We start from the raw sequence: 24705 nt of genomic DNA, 5'->3' as shown, positions 1-24705 counted from the left end.
TTTTATTTTTATTATTTGGCTGTAACAAACTACATTTTATTTTGTCATAATTGCAGGAAATGTCAAACCTTATGGAGAAAAAGAGGGAAAATTACAGTTTTATCATCACTTTGATCTCAAGTTATTAAAGAATTAACATAAAAAGTGCAAAGATTTATCAAATATATTAGATCAAATAATCTGTAAAAAATGTGAATTAATTTGAGTTATTTGTTGAACTTACTCTGCTCAAATTAAATGTAAATTTATATAGATTACTCCAACACAGTAATATAACAAAATAGAATTGTATTACAGAGTCAAGGTTCAAGTGTCAACACCATAAAAAACATTAGAAATTAAAAAAAAGAAAAATAAAACATTAAACATTAATATAATGTAAAGTTGCTGTGCTTAGATACAGTTATTGATAAACTGTATTTTTCTTGGACCCTCATAATTGGAGGATTCATTTAAGTCGGGTGTCAGAATCCATCCCTTGAGGGTCAATGTCCAACATGTGTTCTAACCTTCCATTGAAGCTCCTTATTGACTAAACACACCTGATCCAGGTCATCAGCAGCAGATAAGGCAGGATTTCTGGGAAACTAGCAAGAGGTCGGCCCTCAAGGCCCAGAGTTTGACACCTTTGATTTAAGTAAAAATTAACTAAAACTGACCCCTTGATGTCTGAATCTATTTCCAGCTATGGCCAAAAGAAAAGTTCCATTATGGCTTTGCTTTTCTTGAAGAAGCTAAATTAAGGTCCCAAAGAGGTTTTTGATGCATCAAGGTGTTTATATATATTTTTCAAATAAAATGAAATATTTGAAAGGGACTGTAGTGTTGGTATGAATCCTCTTGCAGTTTATTTTCTTTTATTTTTTATTGCACATAAAAAAGTATTCTTTAGGATGATAGTCTGATTGCTGGGGATAAAAAAGCACAACTTACCCTCTTTGTTTAACATAAATATTTGTTACAAATGAACTTATTTGAAATATGGTCACACCATAAAAAATACAGAACATTCTATGCATTTTCTAAAAAAAGCAAGGAAATCCCCCCATTTGATTGTTTTTACAATTTTGTCCACTAGATGTCGCTCTTGCCGCCTGTTTTTCCCTGCACGTGAAAGCCCCTTCCCTCCAGTGTTTCTAGGAAGTCACAGATTGGCACGAAGCAGAAAGTAAACAGGGTGTTGCCTCATAGGATGGTGGAATTATTAGGAGCCGACTTGAAGGAACCATCTGAACCTCTGACAACAAAGCAGTCTCTGCTGAAGAGGAGAACAGGACAGTACCAACAAAGAGGATGGAAACCTGCTGAACTTTTGATTGAATCTCATCCTGGATTCTTGTTGAAGAAACATTTTTGCACAGTTCTGCAGCAAGATGAATCTGAATCACAAAGACTGCAGCATCAGCTTCTGCTGATGCTGCAGTCTATATGCTGAACTGTAAAGGTTACTTGGTTTATAATTATCACTCAGCTCTACTGAACCGGAGTCCAAACGCCAAGAAGAAACTGTTCTGTCTCAACACATGTTTCACATTGACAAACAATTCCTGAGAACTGTGGGCGCTCTGATTGGCTGAAGCTGCTTCCAGCGGGCCAATGAGGAGGAGGCGCTGTTTTCCTCGCCGTCACTGCGCTTCTATAAAGTGACATCGACGGCAGATGAAAAAGCAGAAACAGTGACGGACTCAGACAGGTCTCAGCATCCTTCAGGTGAATGTCTGCGGCTGCTCGGACGCCTGTAGACGGGGAACTCTCAGAGCCGCAGAGACGCAGCTGAGCCGCCGGCACGAGCGCTCTGCAGCTGCTGGACCCGCTCAGGTGAGGCTGCTTTCCGGGGAGGGGGGTCCGCGGATGAGAGGATGAGCAACATTTTAGGATGCTTCAAGAACAATCACCACTTGATGTAGAACAATGTAACCTGGCATGACGTAGCGGTGCATCGTTAGTTAGATGAAACTCCTGCGTTGATGCTGCAAAGATTGCTGCAATCAGCCAAATGTTTGCCCCCAACTTCAGTTTATTCGTTTTAGCAAAGTCTGATCACTGACATCATTCACGTCATGAATCTGCAGGAACCGTAGACCCCGTATCCGTTTCCGATCTGCACACTTCATCACCATTGCATTAATCAAATGTCACTTGAATGTTTAACTCGACATCAAAGTTGTGTAAAGGGCTCGCGCGGGAGTCAAGCGGACAGTCGTGAGTGAGCGCGTGCGGTGTGGGATGTTTTTTTGGGGGGGAAGCACTCTTTGTTCCAGGATGGACTCCTCAGCTCTGTTGTTGCTGCCGAACAGCTGAGCGCTTCTCGGCTAGACTTGTGTCAGGTTATGGAAGTGGCAAAGCAGAGAATCCGGAAAAGGCATGAAGCACGCTTCAAAATAAAAGCGGCTTCTATCTAAGTTCAAGCAAGCACCATAAAATATTACATATTTATTAATAAAACTCAATTTTGTGGCATAGTAATTAACATTAATTTCTATTAAAGCCCAATAGTCTCATATAACATTAAACAATAATATATGTATATTTTGTTGTGTCATGTGAAATGCATGACATCGTCAATTTGTTTTATTTTGAAATGTATAACCGGAAGTTGCTGTTTTAATTTCCGTTGGCTGACGAGAAGGTGGGCTTGAGAAGATGCAGATTGAGATGGGAGGGGGACGTATTGTGCGGATGTTTTTCAGTCCAGTTCAGACCAGTTCCAAGGTTCGTTTAAAACTCAGCTTTATTGTTCTCCTGAAGGGTCGAGATGTTGAACAAAAACAGCTTTATTTTAACATTGATTGACACACTGCCTTTAAAAAAAGAAACGATTTAAATCTCAAGGAACATTCAGCTCTGGAATTTGGGGGTTATTATTACATTATTGCTGTTTTTTTTTCTTTAATTGTAATATTTTTCCGTTCAAAGGTTTTATTTGTTTTACATTCAGGTGGTTTCTTTTGCTTCCCCCTCATAAGGACTGTTTGTCTCATAAACAACGGTCGAGAAACAACAGCGCTCGCGCCCACAGCCGCACGAGAATCTCGCGCCGCGCTGGTTCAAACTGGCTTCAGCCTGTGCTGCGTTCACGCGCAGTGCAGATGTTTGGAAAAAAGACACTTTTAATTCGTTAAAATTGTCTTAGCCACTATAACTGTTAAATAAATACGTTGTGTTTTAATGAATTAAATGAACCCCTAAAAGCTGTGGTTATTACATCTATTAGAACAAAATGTTCTGGCATATATTTAAAAATAATAGAAGCGAATATATATATATATATATATATATATATATATATTTTGTTAAACGGTTTGCAGTCACTGAGCATGTGCGTGACTCTCCCTTAAGGCAATGCTGAATACATCAACAGCCTCACGTGTTGCGGCTGCATGACATGTATCATTAGCAGCCAATGAGAGGAGACCTCTTCAACTTTCAGGCCCATCTGATATCTCACAGGGGAGAAGTTTGTGGCTCCAGGGTCCTCAGCACTCTCTGAACAACCGATTGTGTGTTCCTCGAATATGGTTTTAGTCAGCTTTGGAGGAATAAACATGTATGGATTAGATCATGACTGGTTTTCCTCTCTTTCTTCTTGTCTTTCAGGCTCCATCCTTTAGGTTTATTTAAGTTAGTCTGTTGTTATTTAAACGCCAGCGGAAATGGCGCCCAGCCTGTCCACGGCCTTTTCCCGCCGGTGGTGGATGGCCGTTACTGCTGTCATCGAGAACCTGCTTTTCTCCGCCGTGCTGCTCGGCTGGTCGTCCCTACTCATCATGCTGAAGTCCGAGGGCTTCTACTCCTACCTGTGCAGAGGACCAGGTGTGTCTGACGGATGATCCCAGGCTGCAAAGGCTGTACTGAATTTCACACTCACTTAGTTTTGTTTGTTTTGCTTCTGAGTTAACATGAAGTAAAGCTGAGTCAAAGCCAAAGGGCTGCAGCAGGCTGGGTTAAGACACTCCTCTGTTATGAAATGCAGAACAGTCACGGAGGGGGTCACAGGAGACATTTCTGCATCTTCTAATCAAAGAGCAACACCACTTCCTGTCACAATGTAGCCATCAGGGCGTCACATCCGCAAGCTGACATGAAGAAACTCAGGAAGATTTTAGTTTGGATTCATGCAGACCACATCCTCATTCGGGGTTTGGTCACATTATGCAAAACTCTGTAACATTTTTCTCAAACATTTGAGACATTTCATTTTATCAATTTTTACGTTGGTGTAGCTCCAGCTACAGCAACATAACCCGTGCTGCCACCTGGTGTTGGAAAATATCACTACAAAATTATAAACTCGTAGGACATATAAAAAAAACATCATGACAGTAAAGTTTTTTGTTGACTTGAACGTTCCAGGAGCGCAAACAAGCTGAGAACACTCAGGGAAGATCCAACCTTCTGGTATGTTTGCTTGAGTGAGTGCATGGAGTTCTTCCCTATTGACTCAGCTTGGTTTCAGCCGCCGTATGATTAGTCTGCAGTTTTGGTCACTGAGCGACAGATGCTGCCGGCTGCTGTTAGCCCAACAGTCAGCCCTTAATGCCCCAGTGCTCCTCAAACACTGATAATCGGGTAGATTGCCTGAAATCTCACAGATGAGTGTACCCAGAAGGCCACTGCCCGTAAATGTCTCAGAGTTTTGCGTCTAACAGTCCGAGGCTTCCTGTTTAATGAAGCGTCTTTGTTAGAGTTCCTCCTCTTGACCTTAACTAGAGCCTGCCATGGATCTACTATTCAGTTTGTCACACAGAGACATGTGACAAAAAAGGTCACCGGTATTATATCTCAATGGTTGTTGAGACTCTAGTTTGGCAGATTTTCTGGATCTGGGGTTTTCTGACAACTGAAACAGTCAGTGAACGCGTCAAAACAACCTGACAATCACCTGGAGCACTTGACCCGTCACCTAGTTACTTCATCGCTGGCAAACAGCCAATTCTTTACATCTGGAGGATGCATTTGACTCAACCCTGCGGCTTCCTCCTGCTGGTAGTGTACCCCCCCTCGCACGCCACAGCTTCACAACCTTTTCCCCAGACTTGTTTTACTGTGAGCTGAATCAGCAAAGCCACCGTCAGAATGCAGGAAGCAGGTCTTCACATGTGTTGTTTACTCTTTGGAGAAGGACTTTGTGTTGATGATCTTGTTCCTAAGAACAGAAATGAAGACACCCCCCCCCATCAACTTTGCTTACCACGGATTCGATAACCAACAGAAATAGACTCCACATGACCCGAGTGGACTTCTTCAGGGAGTGGAACCGTCACGGAGCGTTCCCCTCAGCTGTTCACTTAGTTCTGTCATCTGGTTTCTTAGTGTTGTGTAATGTTCCACTTGTTTACTCCCCCCCTTTAATGAGGCTCAAATTTCCATCAGCTTCATCTCCTTTGGGGTGGAGCGTGAAGGTGCTCTACCGAAAGTAAAAATAGAAACATCTCCTAAAATAATCAGCCAAAACATTTTGGTCCACATGTGTCTACAGAAGTCCATCAAACTGACCCCCTGCTGCTATTCCCCTCTCTGCCCCTTTATGTCCATCCAGACAACAGCTCCAGCCACAACATCTCCAACTCCTCCACCGGGGAGGCCAAAGGTGAGGGTGAGGAGTTCCTGCTCATGAACAACTGGCCCATCTGCTTGGAGCAGGACGAGATGCTGAACCTGGCCTTCACGGTCGGCTCCTTCCTGCTGTCGGCCATAACTCTGCCGCTCGGCATCGTCATGGATAAATACGGGCCACGAAAGTTACGACTTCTCGGAAGGTGAGAGGGAACCGGAGTCATGCCATAAATCCCATTTTCCCTTCAGAACATTCTTCAGACTAAAAAAAAATGTTCTACAAAACTGAAGATCTCTAACTCCAAACAAATGTTTGTCTCCAGTGCCTGCTTTGCCTTCTCCTGTCTCCTCATCGCCTATGGTGCCAGCGATCCCAACAGTAAGTATCTCTGCTGGTGTCATTCCAGCCATATTTTTAATGTAACAGCTGCTCTAATGGATGTGCAGAATATTTATGGCCCTGCCGTCTTGTTTGAGCAGTCTGCTCTTCCTCCTGCAGATCTGTCCATCCTGATCTTCTTTGCGCTGGCGTTGAACGGCTTTGGAGGCATGTGCATGACCTTCACCTCGCTGACGGTAAGACAATGATGAATTCACTGACTCTGCTGCAGATTTGGGGACTTTCTGCCTCAGTAGAAGCCCTCAAAGACAACATTGTGACCAAACAGTTTCATTTGTGTTCCACGACTCAGTTTCTAGCTATGCTCAGTTTTTATTTGAGTTTGTTTTGTGGAGCAGAGACAAAGGGGAGTTTGGTCCAGTGGGTTGTCACACTCTTGAGTGTCTGAGGGAGTGCAAAGCTGTAGTTAACACACAGAGGTTCTGATGGGACTGGAACCCCACAAACAAACAAACTGGTCCAGTTCCAAACATAAAGCACAAAAGTGTTTCCACTCAGTTACTGAGCGGTTTGTTTTCACGGCGCATGCTTGGTGTAGACCGCTAGCGTGTCCTTGTGTCGTCATAGCGCAATGACAACAATGGAGGTCATCCAGCAGCTCGTCTTTTTCTGCTTTACTTTTTGTACATCGTGTATAACAGGAATTTAATGTTGTTACCTAAGATGAATACAGGCATTAGAGACGTTAGCTTAAATGAGCACTATATTGGCACTTTCTAATGTCGTCATCACTTTCTGCCAATCAACGCGTAGCTAAAGTGACTCCTCCCCAACCGTTCCCTTCCACTTTTCTATGGACATAAAAGCAATGATGGGGACCCAAGAGGTACGGTTCAGTGCTGTTTAATGGGTTCATTTTACAATGGAAACACTCACGTACCAGACCGTTCAGTGGAAACTAAGCTAAAGAGTCCTCAACTCCAGAGGAAAAATAAGAGTATGAAGGCTGCTGGAGGAGCCGGTTTGAAAAGGCAAAGCACAGAGCTGGAAGCTGCTTACCTGACAGGTGTGCAGGCAGTGAAAGGGGCGGGATCAGGAGACATTAACCCTTTAACACTTGATCTTTGGCTCTAGTAATTCCGTTATGCCATTGTATTACAACGCAAAGCCAATATGCAAAACTGCTTTCCTCCATGTCAGAATCAGCTGATTTGATTGCCAAAGAGTGTGTTTTAATTGGGTGTCGCCGATGTTAAAATTTTAAAACTGTGTCTTTCATTAATTAAAAGATATAAATTCACAGAATTTTTGACAATGATTTGTTGAAACAGTGTAAAAAATGAGTAAACAAAAAATTCTTAGTCATTTGAGCTGCATATGCTGAACTAAAACATGCATTAACTGAAAAAGTTTTAATGTTTTGTAAGAAGGTGAGGCATGAATTAGATGGAAAGGAAGCAGAATGGAGGGACAGGCAGGCAGACGCTGCACTAGATTAGGAACATTTGAAAGGATGCATGAGAGGTGCCTGATGGAAAGCAGAGCTGAAGAGGGTGAGCAAAGCCAGCGGTCAGAGATTTTGCTGCATCATTGGAGACAAACACAGTCTGCTTTAGTGATCTATTATTCAATGCTGCTTTTTCTGGAAACCAAAAACAAGCATCTTTTTTCATTATTATTGCATCATAGGAATACACAAATGTTCCCTCTAAAAAAAGAGAGAGAAATAAATAGCTTCAACAGATTTTTGGAGGTTTTGTCATGAACTAAAGCTCCTTTTTTTTGTTCTCGGTTCTGCTTGTTCTGAACATTCGCTTTTTTTCATCAACAACAAGCTGCAGAACAAAGAGCAAGAGACAAACAGGAAGCTGCAACAGGAGAACTAAGTGTGCATTTTCATTTCCCCACCCATTTTATCTGTTTCCTATTCGAGTGGCCTTTTGAGACAAACACACACAAGCAGACACACACAGACCCACACGTGCTGTTGATCCGGTTCCATCCAGCTCCCACCAACCCGTTTTCTGTCTGCATCTGCTTACAGCAAGACACAACCTGCACACTGCGGTCGCCGCCACCGCGCAGCCTCACATGTTCTGTTTACAGCTGTTCTGCAGCGCTACTGCGAAAAGCTCTCACGGCGACCCGTCCATCACTTTTTCTGCTTGAATGTTCCTGATGATGATCTCAGGGAAAGACGGGCAGGAATCCTGTCCTCTCGTTAAGCGCTGGCGTTGCACAGTCAGCACACAGTGTCATGGGAAAACAGGGAATGAACCTGAGATAATTGCATTTGGGAGGATGCAGGAAAGGGTGGATCATTCTCCTTTTCTCCTGACTTTATGCCTTCATTCTGTGTGAACAATTCCCAACCACTGCATAACACTGAATGAACTCCTTTAGGGATCTACAGAAAACATTTGTGACTTTTCAACTATACCTAAAGTGAAGGGACAGGGCTCTGGGAATTGTAGTTTTTAAAAGTTTTTTATTCTGGTCATCAGCAGTATATACAATTTTTTCCTCAGTGTTTTCTCTTGCTGATCGTCAAAGAAACCAATATTGAAGCTCCTCCCCTTTCTGGTATTTGCATTTTTGATGTCAAATGTTAGATTAGTCTGTCTCTTTGGTTGGTTCATCCAGGACAATTTCTCCTGCTATCAGAGGGTCTCTGGACCCAGTAACACCTTATGGTCTTCTTACACCTGATAAACTGGTCACCAATTAACTTTGTAGCCTAGATGTGTATCTAGGTGAAGACCCTTGCAGGAAAAGCCCTAAAAGGGGTCATCTGGCCCTTTATGACCCTTTTTAGGGCTTTTTCTCCTCTAAAGACATAACAATTTTTGATTTAAAAAAAATCTATTTCTATGAGTGTTTACTTCTCTTCAAAAATAGTAAATCTACAGATGTGCAGTCAAAGAGTAGAAGTTATCACGGAGAAGCTCCGGCTGGTGTTTGTTAACCTCCCAGTGCACTCGGCTGCTCTTCAGAACAGGACTCCCACATCGTGCGTCACATCAGGACCAGTCCGATCTGGTTATGAATGTGCCGGTTGAATTTTCCATTTGCCGCAGCAAAAAAAAAAAAAAGCTGATTTTTTTTTTCCCCCCTCTTCTTTCATTTCTCTGTTCTCGTCTGTGACTGCTGCACTTTGTTTCCTCATTTTACCCCCCCCCCCCCCCTCTTAAATGGACTGACCTGCCTTTCACTCTCTGAGTCGCTTTGTTTCTTCACATTTGATTTTCAGCACGCGCTCTCGTCCACCGTGACTCATGAGACGTGTGCAGAAGAGCCAGTTGGCAAAAGTCACGTTCCTGCAATGCATCATGGAAGCCCATGCCTGCTCCCAGATTGTATTCTGTGCTCAAATCTGACTGGATATAGCAGTTTTGCGTGAAATGTTGCAAAAACATGAATAACTGAGTCGAAAAGATGTAAGGGGATGGGGTCACGTGCTCTCTGCATGCTGCTACAGTTTATGATGACAACAGTTACCAAACCCACTATAAATAATGGCAGAGTGACAAAATATTAATGCACACCAACTTGTTGTAGGAGCCAAAATTTTGTTTGTATTGCAGATTTCCCGCTTTTAATTTGTAGTTTTTCACTTTTTTAATTTGCTCATTAGCAACCATTTTTGCTCTGATGGCCTTTTTTAACATATAATCTTATTTTTTTATTGTATATTTTTCTGTTATTGAAGTTATAAACTGACCAATCAGATCCCTCAATTAAAGTAGGTGGAGCCTGCTGGCCCCTGCATCCTACTGTCAAAATTTTTGATTAAAAGATTTTGTGTAGCCTGCTTTCAAGTGGTAGAGGTGTGGACTTCCAATAAGCTCACTCCTGATTGGCCAGAGTGGTTGTCAAAAAATGATGACCAATCACTGTTTACTGATGTAGTCTGGCACCGAGATGTCAGTGTCGGTTTCACAAAAAATTGCGACTGAATTGGCTTCATTTGTTTGGAGCTGGAAGTAAACCGTTATTTATGGGTGATGTCACACTCACTCAGTCCAGTTCTCACATACAGTCAATGGTCAGACTCAAAACTGAGGCTTAAACAGGAAAGAAACCAGTAGTGTCAGAACGTCCATCTGCTGCTTACAGGAACCTGCAGACACAACCTGATCTCTTATCTCCAGGTGACTTATCTAAGGTAAAACAAACAAAAAAAAGCCTGGGGGGGTGTGTGTGTTCAAACACTCAACCTGTCACTGTGTTCAGACAGATCTACAGCAAACACACAGCACACAAAAGAGCCTTTCAGAGAGGAAACAACAACAAAGGCTGAAGGCAGTATCATTATCCTGAAGATAATAGTGTCTAATGGTTTCTGCTCCATTCCTCACGTGATGATGTTAACTGAAAGAGCAAAGCGGGGATTAATAGGGAGCAAAGTTAAAATCTGCCAAACAAACGTTTGGGCCTCCTCTGATCAAGAACGACGTAATCGCACGTTAAAGCTGGAGGGCAGAGAAACGCAGCAACACATTCCTCTGATGATTAAAGATCTACAAAACAAGCAAAGCCTCGACCGAAGGTGTGATTGGTCTCTGCTACAAAAACACTGATATCTGCAGCCCGTTTCTGTCACCCCTCACACTCACAACCCACTTCTGCTTTCATGAGCCGCAGACCAAAATGTAGCTATGTGACCTACAGAAAACCGCGTGACGTAGCTGCAGTGTCAGATGCCTCGCCGCATCCAAAGCTAGTTTCATGCTCTTTCTGCTCGGATTAGCTGTTTTGGAGCTCTTTGTGGTCCATGAAGTCGTTGAGACTCAGGGAGACATTCATGCAGCACAAACTTTGTTTCTGTTCACTAAACATTACTAAACATGAGCTTGAAAATGATGCCTGAAACAGAAAAAATGGGATGTCCATATAATTAAAATGAGAACCGTTTACATTTTCTCTATACTGCATAAAAATTTTAATAACTGCCAGAGCGACAGACATCAGCAGACGCTGAATCAGTCACTTTGCTCCCTCGTGATTCCACAAACGCTGACTTTGATTTCTACTTTTGGTTCTTTTTTTTCTTTCTACCATCTGGGCCAGAGGTGAGGCGTCCCTGTCAAAGTTCTCGTTCCTGAGTCGGCGCTCCAGGGTGAAATGTCCGGCCTCCTCTGTCAGGAGCCGCCACCGGTCAAGCGGAAGAATTTTTGTGTTTTAGGAGTTAAGGCAGAAGTGGAGTTTGTGTTAAAGGTCACCTTTGCTCTAATGAGTTCATAGGGTGCATCCTCTGAGGAGGGGGAAAGAGGTACAGGCAGCTGGTTAACAAGCCCCCCCCTCCATGAGGTGAACAGAGTTTACAGTGAAATAGGAACTTTCACAAGAGACAAACTTCTGCTGGGTTTTTTCTTTTACTATTTTTCCAAATAAAAAAAGAAAATAGAGTGAATAAAAGGGAATAATGAGTAATGATCCTAAAAACATCTGGAGCCTCTCCTCAACTAAAGCAGAACAACTTGTGGTGATTATTTTGTTGTTAGTCATCAATAACATGCTGAGCACATTCTGATTTCTTACCTGCTGAATGAAGGACGTTTCTGTATCTCCTTCATACACTTGTACGTGACGGTTTTGTTTTTGTTGAGTTCATGTATCCATTGATAAGTGAGGATTTAATTGGTTTGATCCAATCCGCCTCCTCCTCTCTTTAGCTCCCCAACATGTTTGGAGATCTGAGGTCAACCTTTATAGCTTTGATGATCGGATCGTACGCCTCCTCTGCTGTCACCTTCCCTGGCATTAAGGTAACACAGATCACATTCGTGTACATAAAACTGATCATACCATCAGAAATGTGTTGTTGATTCTATGTTTGTGATGGTTTTTTTGTCCGGTTCTGTTTGGTTATCAGGTGATCTACGACCTGGGTGCCTCCTTCATCTCCATCCTGCTGGTTTGGGCCAGCTGTGCCTGTCTGGTCTTCTTCAACTGCTTCATCAACTGGCCTCTGGAGCCCTTCCCAGGACCGGAGGACATGGATTTCACGTAAGACCAAGAGGCTCAAAAGATCTGAGCCGTAATACTGTAGGATTTGTAGACGTTTGACTCCTCCTCTCTAAGCATCTCAGACCGAACAGACGCAAATCCTGGTTGTAAGACCGACTGAGTCCCTAACAGGAAAGACCACAACACCAGATTGATTCCTTCCATATACCTGGAGTTTCAAACGTTCCCTCTTTTTATTTTCCTTTTCCTGAGCAAAGCAGCGCTTCAACCCTTCCATTCTTATGTTTGTCAGGGTGAAGATCAAGTTCAGCTGGCTGGGCTTTGACCACAAAATAACTGGGAAGCAGTTTTATCGGCAAGTGACCACAGTCGGCCGCCGGCTCAGCGTGGGCCACTCCATTAAGCAGCAGACGCCCCCTCCTTCGGATCTCGCCACGCAGGACGGGAGCAAGCTGTGCCTGTCCACCGTTGACCTGGAGGTGAAGTGTCCGGGCCAGGAAGAGAGTGAGTCCAACCCCACAAAACTCCACAGTTCTGGTTCTGACCATCTACAGGGTCTGAGAACTGGAGTGAGTGAGTGTGATGTCACTCATAGAAAATGACTCTCCTCAGAATGGTTATTCTGACAAATGGAATGACTGAGTAGCTGTTTATTTTCTATAGAACTCTACAGGATTTTAGTTTCTTGGAGCCAGCAGGTACTTCCTGTTTGGAACACCAGGGGGGAGGGGTCACTCAGTCCAGTTCTCATTTACAGTCAGATACAAAACTCTATCACCAGGTGCTCAGTGTTAGGAAACCCATTTCAAGAACAGCTGGGACCTTATGTCAGCCAGCAGATGAGCTTTTGTTTACATTCTGAGTTTGTGAAATGTTTGCATTACTCCCCCATGCAGCTGCAACAGATGGAGTTAGCTTCTAACATGAATTGTTTGCAAACATGCATATTGTAAGTTACAATTTCTGGTTATACTTCTAATTTCTATGTATTCTTTAAGAATTCATGCATCTCAAATCGTTTTAGATTCTTTAGGACATCTTTATGGAGTAGAGTTGGATTCAGAACATTTGCATTATTCACTTTAATTTGTCACTTGAAATCATCTCGCACTCATTCAAACTCATTTCCATCATCCGCTGCATAGTCGACTTCCTGAACCTCCAGGGTTCTGCTGGCATTCCTCGCCGTCCCATTAGAGTCAAACTGTCCCAGCAGGTGGACAGGGGCTTTTTTGCTACCAAACAGAGCGTGGAATCGCTGAGGGGCGGGTTCTTGGAAAAGCCGCTCGGCAGGTGTTTGGCCCAGTGCAGTGGGGAGATCCAGGGGAGAACTGTTGTTTCAAGTGTCAGCTGGATTTGTGTGTGTGGATTCTGGATGTGTTTCTTCTGAGACTCAAACCAAACAAACTTGCCCATATTTAAGACATTGTTTTATTCTCCTGAAATCCAGAGGAGCTAAAACGTTGTGAAACCTGCTTCATACGTGCAGCTGCAGGGACAAACTTCATGTGAGGCCTAAAGGACACATCATATCATCACTGAGGAAGCTTTTTCTCAAAACTCTTTGAACTTTGAGTTTCTTTACATGCATGCAGCAGTTAAACTTTCATACTCAGATGTAAAAACATGTACTGCAGTGCCCATAAAACAGTGCGTCACATCTATAGCTAAGTCGTCTCTTCAATTAGGCTGGAATGGAGACCAATAAACCCATTTGCTCCAACGGTGAGCACGACTTTAATTGACCTTTGCAGCACTTCACCATCTGGAGGGATGGCTTCATTCTCTATTTATATGTCATTGTCATTAATGATCAACTCTTCCTAGAACCTGCTTTTCTTTGACCACCCGCTTGATTTGGGTTTAAAGGGGTTACCCTGGCTCCTGGTGACCAGCAGGAATATCTGTGTAGATGAACCGTATAGAGACAGTTTTTCCCTTGCAGAAAGGTCGTAGAGTTCAAAAACACACAGTAATGTAGGCAGGTTTGAGCTTGTTGGCGCTTACATTTTGCATGATTCTTGGCTGCTGCAGTGCAGATGTGTTTCCTTTCGTTTGTTTTTAAAGTAAAGGCTAGTTCAGGATCTAAGGTGACTGTTAGCGTTTATTCCATAGGGATGGAGCCCTTGGATTTCAAACTCCCTTGAGAATCAACAGAGTTTTGGCCCAAAAGCAATCCTTTTTGCAGCTTTAGAGAATAAACGGCTGTGTTTATGTGGATTTTTTAACATTTTTTTTATTTTATTCTCCTTTCGAAGATGGATCATCATACAAAGGTTCAGAATTGACTGACACTGTGGCCCTAAATAATACGAATGCTGTTGTTTGATGCAGACAAGGACTTTAATTATCTTCTCAGTGGATTTTTGACTGTATCCTGGGGTGATGTATGGATGACAGACTTCAATAAATGATCACCTAGCATATAACCTAAAAAGAAGTAAAGCAGGAAGATTTTTTTCTTCTATTTGTTGTTTGACGTCCGTGTTTTATTACTTTAATTTGGCCACGGCTCTAACGGCCTCTCTGGTTTCATTTCCTCTGCAGCTCCATCCTTCATGAAGAGTATCTTCAGCCCCATCTTCTTGCTGAGCCTCATCACCATGTGTGTCACTCAGCTGCGGCTCATCTTCTACATGGGGGCCATGAACACCATTCTGGAGGCGCTCACAGACTCCAACCTAAACACAGGTGTGTGCTGGCAGTTTTTCTATGCATTGGTTTGTGTGCAGCGGCTTTATCACAATAACAACTCTGTAACGTCCCTGTCATGCTGGCTTCCTGCTACTGTTGCAGGGGAGAGGATGCAAGTGGGTAAGACACTTAAGGCTAATCTATCCAGCTACATTCACCATCTCCTCCACACTCTGTTGTTTCGTCTGGAGTTTAAAGTCCAGAGTAACGTGTAGCCACAAACATCCCATGAAATCCAAAAACACGTCTATTGTCATCTCAAACAAAGAATGGCTTCATTTAAAACTTGTTTTACTAACAACGCAGCACTGAAGGTGATCAACGCCTCTGTTTTGTTTCTCAGTGAGCGTCTACACCTCCATCTTTGGCGTGCTCCAGCTTCTGTGTTTGATCACCTCTCCTGTCATTGGTTACGTCATGGATTGGAAACTCAAAGAGTGCGAGGATGAGAACGACAAGAGCATTAAAAGGTGAGCATGCTCACCTTTTACTCAAAAAATAAAAAAGAAAGAAAATGTAAAGGACTATTTTTGTCTTCTGTAGGGAACCTGGGCAGCCGCGCCGTCCAGACAAACGGATCCAGAAGATCGTCAATGCCACTAGAGCCTTCATTTTCACTAACCTGCTCCTGGTGGGCTTCGGAGTCACCTGCATTATTCCCAACCTGTCCCTCCAGGTACGAAAACCTCCTGCTATACAGAGATGTTGCTCTCCTTCCTTTTGAGGGGGAGTCACATTTCCTAACATGTGCTCGTGTAACCCCAACTCACTCTGATGGGGAAGGTTCAGACTGCAGAGAGGAAAAAACACAGCAGGCATTCACACAGCAATGCAGGCTGGGACTTTCACTGCTACACAGTGCCATCTAGTGGACAAAAGTGTCACTGCATCATGTTTGTCTGGTTTTTGACAGAGATGAAAGCTCTTTGAAGCCAGCTGTAATTATTATACCTGCTTCTTGATGGAAAATACGCTTTTTCTGTCTCCACAGATTTTGTCTTTCATCCTCCACACTATTGTCAGAGGATTCATCCACTCTGCTGTTGGAGGCCTGTATGCTGCTGTGTAAGTGATGGAAAAAGCTAGTTGTAAAGGCATTAATTACACATTAACTGTTTTGATTTTCTGAAATGAACATGATTCCTAAAACAATAAGAGCATGAAATCAATAGATTTATTTTTTTTTAAAGTAAATTTTTGAAGGTAAACTGTCAAATGTGCATATATGAGTAGGTAAAGGAAATACCAGCTGACTAAAAGAAGTATAAAGACATAAAGGTTACTTTTTCCTACAGTCACAAAAATGTTCTTTTCAGGTCAAACTATGCACAAGTCGTTGAAATTGTTGAAGCCCAAACAAACTGGCAAGTTTGTTAGGCCCTGGAGTTCTTCCACTTAGCACTAGCAGGCTGCAGTACAACTCCTTTTTTGAGGGCTGCAACTTATTTGCCAGGTTTGTCCACTTTAGGTTTGACATGGGAGTTGAAGTGCAGAAAATCATGCTTGTTTACAATTTGATGGCACACTCCAACTACATCCCTCCTAGATGTTAGGGTCTGTGTTGACCCTAAAAGAATTTCAGGAGGGATTCACAGCTGCATCATAAGTGAAGAGAGAAATCAGGCCACGCCCACCATTTCAGTGCCACCTGTTTAGCTCTGCCTTTGGCATAATACTTCAGTTTTAAACTGGTGCTTTTATAGTAAGTGGATATGTCAAAAAAAAGTTTTTTAAAAAAGATCCAAAGAGAGAAGTTCAAACACTGCGTGCATTGTCAACAATATTTATTCCTTTTGAGGAAACTTAGAAAAAGTTCAAAAAAACATCATAACTTTAAAACTAAATTTACAAGTTTAAGCTAACGTTTAATAAGAACTTAATTTTCTAAAAGTACTTTGTCCTACAACTATTTACTGTAAAATACGTATTATTTTAAATTGAATGTGTATTTATTTAGAGTTTCTTCTGGTGAGTAGCCCTCTGACGTGTCTTTTGCCCCCCTCAGGTACCCGTCCTCTCAGTTCGGCAGCTTGACAGGCATGCAGTCTCTGATCAGCGCCCTGTTTGCCCTTCTCCAGCAGCCCCTCTTCATGGCCATGGTGGGGCCTTTGGATGGAGATCCTCTATGGGTAAGAGGACAAAAACACCACCACCCCAGTGAAAATTAGACTTCATCATTAACATGTCATCTAATCTCCCGTAGGTGAATGTTGGGCTGTTGGTCCTGAGCATGCTGGGATTCTGCCTACCCTTCTACCTGCTGCTCCACAGTCGCCGCCTTCAGCGTCTCAGAGACGAGCAAGACGAAGACCCCAAGATATATGTTAAGATGAACAACGGCGGCGCTCCTGAGGACAGCGTGTAGACAGAGGCTCAGACGCTGGAGGAGGGAGAACACACGTGTGAGGAGCTGCACAGCGTCAGCATCTCAGACTGACAAACCTCATGTTTACCACATACAATAAATACAAGCACACCACTGCTTATCTACATGAGCGAACACTCACATGGTGTGTCCGTCCCTGAAGAACCCCCAGACAGTCTACGGGGGAGAAGCACAGAGACACCTCCTCAAAAGTCTCCTCCTTTTACTCCTGCCGTTTTGATCCTCCGTCACTCGTGTGGTCTGCTGGTTCAGCTACACCTGTCACACTTCAGCACGGCAGGGGGGGCGACAAACACCCCCTTCACTGACAATGAAGACAATCTGGAAACAGAAAGCTCTCATCTGTTCAGAGCTGGTTTGGTGTCAACATTTTGGACTCTAGGAGCCACGCTAAGTATTGTTGTCCGTCTTTGTTTGAGGTGCCACTCCACCGCTGACCCGTCAGCTCTTCGTTACCTTATGGACTTTCCCTGTGAGGAAAACGCGCATGCACACTCTGAAGCAGCACTCTCCACCTCTCTAGTGCTCATGGACATGTGATCCTCACAGACAGAAACTTGCAGCCTCAACCACGGATCAACATGTTGGTATATCCGTCCACATCTCCTCCGCTTTCAGTTTGTTTCTTCATTTCAATGGTTTGACCGTTTCTTCTGCATCATTTTTAGCAATAAACGCACACACATACATCTAAAACAAAACAAGCACATTTTGATGACTTTTCCTGAATTTTGTAAGGTGCTAATTGCATTTAGAAACGTGTGGTTTCTTCTTTGAGCGGTGGTTGAGGCTGTACAAACCAGCAAATTTCCATAAATTACGGAGGTGGATTCCAAAGAACTGCTCAGTTTAGGTTTTGTGTTACTTTTTTTGTATGTTTTTAAAAATCATTTTGTGTTGATTGTGTACAGTATCTAGAATGCAGCCACAACAGAGCCACTCTGGGAAACGTGAATACACTTCTTAAAGACACAAAAGATGAAGATGTACTCATACAAAGCTAAGCATGAGAGGACTACTATATAGTTGCATTTACAGAAGCCTGGAATCTGTTCACACAAAGAGATGATTTTCAACCTGTTGCCTTTGAATGCTCACATAGAAGCACATTAGATATTGTCTTGCTTGACCAGCACTCTAAAGATGGTCACCTGGTGTGGAGTATGTCTCCACATGAGAGGAAAAGTGAATCTTCTCATCCAGCTTCATGTTTCATCGTTTTCCCCAAACTTCCCTTAAAATGATCAGAGGTGACAAGCTTATCGGCAAGCCTCTGCTGCCCCGTCGTGATCCCAGTAAAGGCCTTCAGAGAGAATGGCACACGATGCACTTTAGAAACGGACCTCAGTCATGTAGTCAGCAGGCCCCCGCACCAGCAAATTGCTTTGTCGTCTTTAGTTTGAGATTCAGAATGTAGGAACAGAAAGGTATAGATTTTAAATACTTGGGAAAATGTTATTTTGTGCATTTTTAGATGGCCTTTATGTGCATGAAAAACTAGTCTTTTCTCTTGAGTTTGAAACCTTTTAGGTTGACTGGCCGCCTATGATTCCAACAGTTACTTCCTTTCTTTTTATTGATTGATGTTAATAGACAAATTAATAATTAATGACAAATGGGAAGAGGGAAAAGAAAACAATATTTTAAATGAATTGTATGTTATTATCTGGGAAAGTTGAACCCTGATGACTCAAAACTGCAACTTTGCACCTTTTTCAAAAGCCCAGTAAGACATCCTTCCTGTCAGGAGTGTTACAGGAATAATAGTCCTTAAATCTTGCATCGTTTCATGTAATATGAGACAGAAGGCTGGTTGCAATGAATGAGGAGTCCTGGAAAACAGGAAATCTCCTGCCATAAGAATGGACAGTAAAGCTCTCTGATTATCAATTCTTCTGAGGTTCAGTGACAGTAAAAAGCAGATTTTACCTAAAAGATCTGTTATTTGCTTGCCAAGTTGGTTATTTTCCATTTAGTGCATTGATATGGTTTTTATTGTCTTTTAGTTGATCATTATTCTTCTCTATTATTTTTTATAAGAACGTGTGTTTCTGTCATTTCATGTCTGATAAATCTGTGGGTTTTTGACTGTACTGTAGTATATTCAGGATGTTTTCAACACATGCTGTTACGGAAAAAAAGGCTGAATCCAATAAAAAAAACTAAATCAACAGACATGACACCTGTTGTTTGAAAAGTAAGAGATACTTTTGAATGTGTCAAATCTCTAAGAACTACCGAAATGTCACACTTTCACGTTTTCTTCACGAAAACGATTAGTTTTAAACTTGTATCGGGACAGAACCGACGTAGTTCGCTTTCCCGCCTTCTGATTGGGTGTCAGGCATACTCTTCTCTGATTGGTCAAGGCTAAATCATGTGATTTTTGACAGATGACGCACTTCCGCCAAACTCCAGCCACAACTTTTTGGCTTTTTTCTTTTAAAAATGTAAAAGGACATTTTGTTTTTATTGATTTAAAAGAAACACAGCAAACGTATGTTTTTTTTATTATCATTTTTAAGCACAAAAACGTACTGATTTTCTAATTTAAACATGTGAGGACAGTTGAAGTTCCAAGTTCCTCCTTTACAGAGCTTCAGACCAAAGTGTTTTCTTTTTAATAATAATACAAATAAAAAAACTATACAGTCAGTACCCAACGATGAACAATAAACATATAGGAACAGAGCCAAATCATAACTTTTACATTTTTTTTTTATTTTCATAGAAATATAGAAAACAATATCATAAGAGCACAAAAGCAGGTCTCTGGTTACTACTGTATATTTATATTGTAATATTGTGCTTTTATGAGAGACTTCTTAGAGTTGCTTAATCTTCAGGCTGTAGTTTCCTCCTTCCTTCACGTTTCCCTTCCCGCTGCCAAGATGAAAATGGTTTTATTTTGAAATATAAATAGAAAAATACCAGAAGTTCACAGGAAGTCTTTCGGTTGTTAAAATGATCACAGTAGTTTGTTGAGTTGAGCTGCAGCTAAAACAAAAAACAAAAACGGTTTTCATGAAAATGATTGTTAAAATAAACACGTTAAACCGGAGCTGACGGTTCCTCCCTGTACCTGTCTGACCACCTGTCCACGTTCGAATCCCGCACGAGATCCCGGACTTCCTACACACACAAACAAGACACAGACAAAGTCCATTAATAACCATATCTCGACGTTTTAATAGTTATTAATGCCATTTAAAGGGCGTTCTCCAGGAATGGGTCCAAGCAGGTGGAACTGGTTGATAAAGTTCCGAGGGTGCGTAAAAGGGACTCAGCCTTACCTGAAGATAAGTGGGTGTGTCCTCGTGCGTAGGCCGCGCCCCCTCGACACTCTCGGCATCTCCCAGGAAGAGAGGCCGGAGTGAAAAGCGGCCTGTCAGCCGGGAAGGAGAGTCTATCCGCCGGTCCAGCCCTCTCTACGCGCCTCTGAAGCCCGGACACCATGCTCATCAAGGAGTTGTGAGTTCCTCCAGAACTTTTTCTCTTCCTGCTGACCAGCAGCGAGCGTCTGCTTCCTACTGGAGGTTCTGAATGTTTGAGCTCCTCGAGAGTTTCTGTCGGGCGTTGACCGGGTTGGGACTGGTTCTAACTATAAAGCTCCACCTGTTCAGGTGTTTTCACAAAGAACCGAACACCTGGCTTTGACTTAACTTTAGGTTTCTCGCCTAAATGTAGTGTTTTAAAACGAAATCCCGCGGGAAATCCTCGAACTCTTTTACGTGCACGCGTCTCCGCTCCAGGAGTGGGCAGGTCAGGTGTTCCCCGCGCGCGCGGCTCCATTCGGTGCTCTGTTGACCGGGGTTCAAAGTGCACACAGCCTCAGCAGTGTCACAAAGTTCTCCCTGGAGAACATCCCACAGAAATGGATTGTTTTAATATTTGGATCCCATCAACCACCGGGTTCCTCCTCTCATGAAACATTCAGATCCTGTTCCACAGGTAACAGTTGATGATTAACGGTCTTTTGTGCAGCAGACAAAGGCCTGCCTTCAGCTGATGCGTTCAAGGTTTCCACAGAAATGTGCAGCTTTATTTGCCCCAACAGGCGGGTTTCCCGTGCTGGCAGAAGGTAGTCAGCACTGTGAGCATGTGCGGTGCTGACATGACTCCTCGTCACCTCTTTCTCTGTTGCATCTGCGCCGCTTTCATAACCGTTTCCAGGTGCTGACGCAGCGCTTTCACTCCTGGATCCACAGCTTTTCCATTTAACAAGCGCGAATGAGAATTTGTTAACTATATAAGGAATCTTATAGAAAATGTTTTTTTTTCCTTCAATGAAACCATCTAGAAGAGTTGTTAAATTTTCCTCACACTATAACAAAGAAAATTCAGCTCAAATTTGTATTTCTTTATTCAAATTGTTGTAAACCAGGAACACACAAAAACACATTTTTGAAAAATATAATATTATGTCAAGGGAAGGGGAAGAGGGACGGTGTTGCTCCACGACAACAATTCTGCCCAGAAGCTAATTTCTTATGCACTCCTGCCACTCTGCAGAAACTATGTCCTAGAAAACTGAACGCTTTTACAATAGCTCAAAAGATGATCAGAGTGGGCCTTTAAACTCTTTTGTTGTCTCTGTTTGGCTTGCACAATAAATCATAGATTTATCGTCACCACAATAGAAGCATGTGATCTGAAAAAGACTGCAACACACGTTACTTTAAATGCTAAACCTTAAGACAGCTTAAAGCATTTAGCAAATCAAATAGAACTTTTTACGCATTTGACCAATAGAATGGAGCCTTTCCCGTTGCTGACATTGCTCATATGTAGATGGTCATTTGGAGTACAACTTAAGCTATGTTGCATGTATTTGTACTAAATTATGTATCTGTTCATGTACCGTTATTCATATCGTCATCACCATATTGATCACTTATATAGTAAATTCAGCCTTCATTATTGTAAGAGCAGTCATAATAGGACACAACACACCCTGAAGGATTTGTATCTAAATACCTTCAACACCCAATGATGACATATTGTGTCTCTGATTGGATGTTTAAGATTGAGGAGTAACTATTGGGACATCACACCACCTCAGGGCAGTTTTTCCCTTTAATTAAATGTAGGAGTTTCCTTTATAGTTTTGTGAAATTACCTAATTCTTACAAAATAAAGTCTTTAAAACTTGACGGTAAGTCTTTGTGTGGAACTGGAGGTTTGAAAAGGGGATGTGCTGTTGAAGGCTTCCTCACGGAATGGATCCAGCTTGGAGAAGTTTCCCCATCTGAAGCTCACGCCCCATTGGTTGCACCTTAAACGTGACCAATCGTCGCTGGTTTGACGAGGCACACCCACTGGAGTAACTACCATTGTCAACACAGGCTGAATGGAGGAACATTTCGGCTCTTTTTGTTTGGTCTGCATGCATTCCTTAGTAAAGTACTGGTTGAGTGGCGGTAAAGTAACCCTTTGACACCAAATATAAATAAAATATCTTGAATGTGTTGTGTTGAAGTCTGCAATGTGGCGTTTAGTGTCTGGCTTGGCGATATCAGGGATGATAAGGTGGGATGTAAACGTGGCAAAAGACCCCTCAAAAGACACGCCCCCTCAGAGGATGTTTTGGACACGGAGGCTTCAGATCAGCATGAAAAATGGCTTTTTAAGACACTTAGTTTGTGGGATTTTGGTTAAAAAGTTCATAATTAAAACACTATTGGGAATGTTTTTTTTTTTCTTAATTAAAAAAATTTACAGGGGGGACTTAAAAAATGAGCCTCGTAGCAGCTCAGATAAAAATGAGTGAAGCAATCCAGCTGTGCAGCGGGTCATGGACAGAGATTCAGCTTCACAAAATTGTGAAAAATGGTTCTGATAAAGTCTTGTGATATATTGTGACACCTATTGTATCGTGAGGCGTGAATCGTGGTATGTAATGTATTGCTAGACTCCTGTCAATACACAGCCCTGGTTCTGGAACGGGACATTCTTGAACATGTCGTTCAGTCACTTTAGTTACTAACTTTTTTTTTTTTTTGTGACTCATGTCTGATTATTAACTCTTGTACCTCATTGATTTTATGGTTCATTTGTGTTTCTGTGGCTTTTGATGTTTTCCTGCTTTTGTTAATCTGTTCTTATGTTTTTGTTCTCTTACAGCCGGATCGTTCTGCCCGTCTCAGTGGAAGAGGTACAGAACTTTTTATCTCCTTTTATCATGGATGGTGCATTGTCATTAAAGTGGCTCTAGACTTGGATAAAGAGCTGATATCTGTGAAGTGCGTCTGTAGGGTTTTTCTATTGTGATGAAATGCATGAATCATAACTTGTAGTCCCTTACTGTTTTTAGAATCTCTGTTGCGTCACATGTAGGTCAACCAAACATCAGACAGAACGTTGTCTTTGGAATCGCAAACATTTTTGCCGTTCTTCTTGCATTGTAATCACCTATTAGTTCTCCTGTCTGTGCAGAAAGAACTTTGTGTTTTTTGTTTGTGTCCACCTTCAGCTGAATGTGTCTTTGTTTGTTCTGCTTTGTAACCAGAAGCTCCAGACAGGAGCTGACGTCCAGGAACCCTGATTATCAACTTGATGCTGTTAAAGCTTTTCATGATTTGTTTTTTCCAGACTCTGTTGGCAGATCTAATGATTTCTAGGAGAGCTTGTCACTGTGTCATCTCTTTTCTGTTCAGAATGTATAACTGTTGCTGAAACATTGACATTTTTGGTTTGTAATTATTCAAAAACTAAACGGAATGCTTTAATTTTTTATAAACACTCAATTCCAGTTTTCCTTCTGTGGTGAAGGTTTGAACATGTAAAGGTTGATGCATGTGAAGCAACAGCAGGACATCTGCAGGTTTAGCGCTTGAAGTGGTTTCACCTGAGTGGGACTCCTTGTATGGCTCCTAAAGCTGCATTTGGTGGAGTTTTGGAACTTTAAATGGTGGTTTTGCTGTTTGCTATGAAATTGGAGGTAATTTCCAGAAATTAATGAACCATTTGAGAATGGAGTCATAACAGGCAGAGACCTGATAAGAAACTAAAATCACCACATTTCGTTTTTTATCTTTGAATCAGACTTTTGCTCAGCTATTAAATGTTTTATTCTTCTTTAATTTCAGTCTTCATTAACTCCTTTTGTGTGTTCTGAAGGCCACAGGAAGGTGGGTGTAGTTAGAAACCACTAAAGTCTATGTGTCACTTATATAAGTGGCTGCAGGTAAAAGCAGAACAAGTCTGAGATCCAGTGATTCTAGTTCTCACACAACAGAGTAACGTTCATCCTGTGTCACCATCCTGTCTCAACATGTCGTTGTTGACCCAAACTGTTTGTGCCTCACAGCTGAACATTGTGTGTCTGGCTTTATACCCTCCTAATGATGTTGAGACTCCGGTTAAACACGGCGTGCTGCATTCCTGACTGGTTTCACCCAGAGGCGGAGCATCCAGCTGCCACTGAACTGGGTCACCAACAGCTGAAGTTTGCCGTCTTCAACAGCATGTTCTGAATCACAGGATTACAGATGTGTTTGTCCGGGTCAGAACACAATATGCCAAACGTGCCATGATAACCTATAATCTGAGCAAAACAAACGTAATCCCCGACTCAGGACGACTTCGAACGTGAAAAGAAAATTCTTAAATCTGTGGAAACTTTTCTGTGAAAAGTCTAAAAATGCAAAACAATAAAAATAAAATGTTAATGATTATAGACATTTACATAAAAAGTTGACATTGGACTTAACAGGATTTCTACAATAGAGTAGGGTCACCATAATAGCAGAAAAATAGA

General features: G+C 42.2%; 2 protein-coding genes across 4 annotated transcripts in view; both read left to right on the top strand.

Annotated features, from left to right (window-relative positions):
* The first annotated feature begins 1660 nt into the window (after positions 1-1660).
* Positions 1661-19119, top strand: LOC112149126 (large neutral amino acids transporter small subunit 4). 3 transcript variants are annotated; one of them, XM_024276603.2, is made up of 15 exons: positions 1661-1818; positions 3598-3813; positions 5540-5759; positions 5880-5935; positions 6056-6132; positions 11572-11664; positions 11772-11905; positions 12159-12370; positions 14414-14557; positions 14663-14680; positions 14904-15030; positions 15104-15236; positions 15552-15625; positions 16566-16689; positions 16764-19119. In XM_024276603.2, exons 2-15 carry the CDS (start codon positions 3654-3656, stop codon positions 16923-16925), a joined length of 1734 nt encoding a protein of 577 aa, XP_024132371.1. In that variant the 5' UTR covers positions 1661-1818; positions 3598-3653; the 3' UTR covers positions 16926-19119. The 3 variants fall into 3 exon arrangements, with proteins under 3 accessions (XP_024132371.1, XP_036070891.1, XP_024132370.1); XM_024276602.2 differs by lacking the exon at positions 1661-1818 and adding an exon at positions 2574-2712; XM_036214998.1 differs by lacking the exon at positions 14663-14680.
* A 1159-nt stretch (positions 19120-20278) lies between these two features.
* The window catches only part of LOC112149127 (phosphatidylinositol transfer protein alpha isoform), an 11788-nt gene continuing 7361 nt past the window's right edge, over positions 20279-24705 (top strand). The window contains exons 1-2 of the mRNA XM_024276605.2: positions 20279-20417; positions 23070-23100. Coding sequence (XP_024132373.1) covers positions 20401-20417; positions 23070-23100 — 48 coding nt within the window. The 5' untranslated portion in view covers positions 20279-20400. The remainder of the gene's footprint in view (positions 20418-23069; positions 23101-24705) is intronic.

This window comes from Oryzias melastigma, linkage group LG13, assembly GCF_002922805.2.
Source record: "Oryzias melastigma strain HK-1 linkage group LG13, ASM292280v2, whole genome shotgun sequence".
Taxonomy (NCBI): domain Eukaryota; kingdom Metazoa; phylum Chordata; class Actinopteri; order Beloniformes; family Adrianichthyidae; genus Oryzias; species Oryzias melastigma.
Note: the sequence above shows the minus strand (reverse complement) of the source record. Positions and strands in the feature narration are given on the sequence as shown.

Excerpts from the sequence above, each read along its gene's own strand:
- LOC112149126 (XM_024276603.2), top strand. The coding sequence starts at position 3,654 with ATGGCGCCCAGCCTGTCCACGGCCTTTTCCCGCCGGTGGTGGATGGCC. Across the intron at positions 6,133-11,571 it reads TGACCTTCACCTCGCTGACG|CTCCCCAACATGTTTGGAGA; the intron begins GTAAGACAATGA and ends TCCTCTCTTTAG. Across the intron at positions 11,665-11,771 it reads TCACCTTCCCTGGCATTAAG|GTGATCTACGACCTGGGTGC; the intron begins GTAACACAGATC and ends TTTGGTTATCAG.